At 53.1% G+C, this 4,460-nt stretch overlaps 1 protein-coding gene across 1 annotated transcript in view; it reads right to left on the bottom strand.

Moving 5' to 3' along the window:
- Positions 1-472, bottom strand: part of AGPAT1 (1-acylglycerol-3-phosphate O-acyltransferase 1) — a 5,871-nt gene extending 5,399 nt beyond the window's left edge. Inside the window, exon 1 of the mRNA XM_025192941.1 lies at positions 249-472. Within this exon, the coding sequence (XP_025048726.1) occupies positions 249-433 (185 nt within the window). The 5' untranslated portion in view covers positions 434-472. The remainder of the gene's footprint in view (positions 1-248) is intronic.
- Positions 473-4,460: the final 3,988 nt, after the last annotated feature.

The raw sequence follows: 4,460 nt of genomic DNA, 5'->3' as shown, positions 1-4,460 counted from the left end.
GCCTCCTCCACCTGCTCCAGTGCCCCACCCCACCATTTCCAGCCCCCTGGAGCCCCCCAGAGGACACCCAGCTCCACTCCCAGCCCCCTCACTGACCTGCCTGGAGCCTCCCAGCTCCCTCCCCTTCTCAAGTACCCCCTACCACCATTCTCCAACCCCCCTCCTGGCCCCCAGCCCCCTCCCTAGCTCCCCACAGGACCCTGAGCCCCCTCCAAGGCCTGCCCAGAGCCCCCCAGCCCACGGCTGACTTCATGTTCTCAACGGAGCGGCCGCGCACGGCGCAGAGGGGCAGGGCGAAGGCGGCCAGCAGCAGGATCCAGCCATTGTAGAAGGCCATCTTGACCACGAAGCGGAAGGAGCCGCTCAGCTCATAGAGCAGTGGCACCAGCGCCAGCACCAGCACCAGCGCCCACACGCCCGCCGACACCTCCATGCTCCTGCCGCCGCCTGCCTGCAGGGGACAGGGAGGAGGTATTAGGGTTCATGTGGTGCACAAGGCAAGAACAGGGGCTGCATTAACCACCACCCCCCACCACCACCACCACATAGGCACAGAACCCAGGTATCTGGGACACACATGCACAGAACCCAGGCGTCCATGATGTGTGCACACACACACAGAACCCAAGTTTTCGGGACACACGGACAGACACACAGAACCCAGGTGTTCAGGACACATGGGGGTGCACGTGCACACACGCGCACACATACACAGAATCCAGGCACCCAACACACACGCAACCCAGGTGTTGGGAACACACACACAGATCCCAGGCATCCAAAACATACAGAAGAACCCAGGTGGTCCAGAATACATGGACGTATGCACGCACGCACGTACGCACACACACAGAATGGCAGGGGGGAAGGGGGGGATCTGAAACACACACATGCACGCAGAATCCAGTTGTCTGTGGGATGGGGACACAGGCACAAAACCCAGGCATCCAGATCACACATATGCACACACAACTCAGGTGTCCAGGTCACACACATGCACAAACCTATGTAGTAGAGAACCCTACTCAGGCACTCTGTGCATGTGTAACCATCACAACACTGCCATCCGTGTCCGCTGTAACATTTTGTGTGCGAGTATGTTTGTGTGTGCGTGCACGCATATACGTGTGACAAGCAGATCAACACTATCAGTGTTTACTCACTTCATGTGTTGGACAAGTACCTCTATACTGCTGGTGTCTGCTCACACCCTGCATGTGTGTGTGTGTCACATGCGCACATGCCAACCAAACCTATGCTATCCGCATGTGCTCACACTCTGTGTGTGTGCATGCACGCATGTGTGAGTATAACAAGCAGAATTTGGCAATATTTGTTTGCTGTGGGTGTAACAGGTAGATCAATGCTATTAGTGTTTGCACTGCCCAAACCTTGTGTGCATGTGAGCATGCAACACACCCAGTGTACCGAGCTCTTTGCTCAAACATGCCGTGTGTACATTGTGTGCGTGTGTGTACGTGTCTGATAAACAGAACTACACCATCAGTGTTTGCTCATAGCATGTGTGACACAAACCTGCACTAGCAATGTCTGCTCAAAAACTGCGTGTGCAAGCATGTAACAAGATCTATGCTCAATACTTGCTCAAACACTTGTGTGCATATGTCCAAAATTAATACTAAGCTACACTCACTGCTCTGTGTGTGTGTGTGTGTGTGTGTGTGTGTGCACGTGTGCATGTGCGCACGTCCAATAAGAAGACCTATGCTATCAATGCTTGGTCAAAATTGTGCATGTGTGCAACATACCCACACAGTGTACTGAGCTACGCTTTGCTCAAACACGCTGCGTGAGTGAGTGTGAAACAAGCATTTCTCTGCTGTCAAACACCGTATGTGCATTTGCATATAACAAGCAGTTCTATGCTCATTGCTTGCTCAAATGCATGTTTATGTGCAACACACACTATTTACTCAGTGTGTGTGTGCATGCATATAAGCAGAACTATGCTATGAGTGCTTGCTCAAACACTCATGTATACGCACAACACACCTGCAGCGTACTGTTACACTATCATTTGCGCGCGCGCGCGCACACACACACACAGTGACCATGTGTGTCCGCAGCACACACACACATGCACACACTGTACCAAGCTACACTATTTGCTCAAACCCACTGCATGTGTGCATGTGCACATGAACAAGTGAGTGCACGCAACTTTGTACACTAGTGCAACTCTGGGAGAGCAAGTGCATATCACTCACTGCATGCAAAACAATGTTCTCAGTACACGTGGTTCATCACACATACGCACACATGCACAGCAAACCGAACCCTGCCCAAGCCCTGTGCATGTGTCAACACGCCCAGAGACACACACCTGCCACACTCCGACCCGGTGCCACACACACACCTCCCTGCCGCAGGGCTGGAAGTTCCCGACACGCATGTAGGCGTGCACACGCCTGATCTTCCACCCCACCCTGCACCCGAGGGGGAGCCTTGCCCCAGACTCAACCCCAGCCTGGGCCTGACAACTGCAGGGGGATAGGGGCCATGGCAGCACACATGGTAGACAGGTGAGCATATGCACATGGCGTGGATTTACACACACAGCTATGGCATGGGCTGTGGCACGCACAATAGCAAGCCACAGGGAGCATGGGAAACCTGTATGCATGCACAAACACACACAAGAACACAAATACACGCACATGCCGCATACACAAATGAATACACTCGTGCACACACAAATACGCACGTGAATACACACTCACACACGTGTGAATGGATGGACACATGCACAGAATCCAGGCATCCAACACACACACAGAACCCAGGCACCCAGGACACACACGAGTACACATATATGCATGCACATGCCAGCATATACACATGCACACACAAATACACAAACAAGTACACATTCACATCTGCATGTGAATAGACACACACACACACAACCCAGGCACCTGGGATACACATGTAGAGGCCTGTGCCCCACACAACCATCACACACACTCACACAAGACTTGTACCTCCCAGCACAGTGCTCCACATCCCTCACAACATGCCATTACCATCACACACATACACAGACACAAACACACACGAGGTGAGCATTGTACCCCCAACAACACCCAAGCATCACACACAGAGTACCCTAGGCCCCACACAACTATCTCACACGCACACAAATTTTACCAAGCACAGTTCCCCACAACTCCCCACTACCATCACACCCCCCCCCCGAGAACTGTACCCCACAACAACACCTTACAAGTATCTGTCTGTCTCACATATACATGCACACACATGCGCGCATGCACACACACACACTGGCCTGTACTGCACACAATGGCTCGCAACAACACATACACACACACACAAACTGTACCCCCAGCACTGCACCCCACACACCCCTACCATCACTCCTCTACATGACACCCCACTACCATCACACACAAAAGTGAGAAGTGAACCCTGTGCAACACCCCACAAGCATCTCTCTCTCTCACACACAAATTATTGCTCCCCAGCACAGTATTCCACACTACCCATAACACTCTGCTACCGTCACACACACAGGTGAAAATTGTACCCCTCCACAACACCCTACATCACACACACACACACACACTGCCCTGTGCCCCACACAGCCGCTCACAACACAAGAACTGTTTCTCCCCAGCGCACACAGAACCCAGGTGTGGGGATACATACACACAGGTGAAAAGTATACCTGCATAACACCCTGCAGGCTTCACACACGCACCAACTGTATCCCCAGCACAGTAACACACATTTCTCCCAACACCCTCCTACCATCACACACACATGCAAACCTGCATCTCATGCATATGTGCATGCACACAGAAGTTGTGCCCCTCCAGGCACACATACCCAGTGCCCCTCACAAGCATCTGCAACTATCACAGCTGCACGCATGCACAACCCCACATCCCTCACAACCCATTACACACAGACACACACACGAAGGAGTAGCCATCACAAACATGTGCAAGTCAGACCCCTCTGGATGCGCACACACACACATGAACACAACACCCCATGACCCTCACAGGCACTCATGGTTACCACAGAACAATTGTAACCCCGCCATGTGCATGCGCACACACACACACACACACACAACCCAGGCATCTGGGACATGGACACACACCTGTCAGGTACCCTGGACACAATTGTACACACACAACCATGGCACCCTGAACACACACACACACAGAACCCAGATGTCCAGAACAGGTGCGCACGCGCACACACACACACACACAAACATACAGGCATCTGCAACACACACACACACACACAACCCATGTGTCCAAAGCACACGTGTGCACTCATACACGCGCACACAGAACCGAGGCACCTGGGATACGTGCTCACACATGCACACACCACAGGGGTCTAGGTCGCCCAGACCCCACTGGACCCCACGTCCACCCGCACCCCTGAGCCCTGGAGCTGGGGGG

This window comes from Alligator sinensis, unplaced genomic scaffold, assembly GCF_000455745.1.
Source record: "Alligator sinensis unplaced genomic scaffold, ASM45574v1 scaffold184_1, whole genome shotgun sequence".
Lineage (NCBI taxonomy): Eukaryota > Metazoa > Chordata > Crocodylia > Alligatoridae > Alligator > Alligator sinensis.
The sequence above is the reverse complement of the archived record's forward strand: the minus strand, read 5'-3'. Positions and strand labels throughout refer to the sequence as shown.